Below are 342 nucleotides of genomic sequence, written 5' to 3' on the forward strand. Positions count from 1 at the left end.
TTTCCCAGCTCTACGAGTACTGGTGGGTGCAGGGCCCGCTGGATCCCGCTGGGAATTCCTCCTCGCGCCTTCCCGGCTGCGTCCGCTCCGGCTCCCGCCTGGCGCCCGCGCTCTCGCCGGCCTTCGAGCTGCGCCGCTGGGATTCCCGGGAATATTCCACATGGACCGAGAGCCGCTGGAAGGACATCCGGGCTCGCATCTTCCTGGTGGCCAGCAGGGAGCTCGAGGTGAGCCCGGCCACGCGGCACGGAGAGGGGAGCCCGGGAATGGGGCAGGGAATGGGACTGGGAACAGCGGGAGTGGGACTGGGAACAGCGGGAATGGGACTGGGAACACTGGGAG

The 342-nt window shown here is 68.7% G+C and overlaps 1 protein-coding gene across 1 annotated transcript in view; it reads left to right on the forward strand.

Moving 5' to 3' along the window:
- The window catches only part of NCSTN (nicastrin), a gene marked incomplete at its 5' end in the record, with an annotated part of 13,869 nt that overhangs the window by 11,691 nt on the left and 1,836 nt on the right, over positions 1-342 (forward strand). Inside the window, one exon of the mRNA XM_042020024.1 lies at positions 9-227. Coding sequence (XP_041875958.1) covers positions 9-227 — 219 coding nt within the window. The remainder of the gene's footprint in view (positions 1-8; positions 228-342) is intronic.

Source organism: Corvus kubaryi, unplaced genomic scaffold, assembly GCF_017639235.1.
Source record: "Corvus kubaryi isolate FWS band 111438036 unplaced genomic scaffold, C.kubaryi_AGA036_p1.0 36684, whole genome shotgun sequence".
Taxonomy (NCBI): domain Eukaryota; kingdom Metazoa; phylum Chordata; class Aves; order Passeriformes; family Corvidae; genus Corvus; species Corvus kubaryi.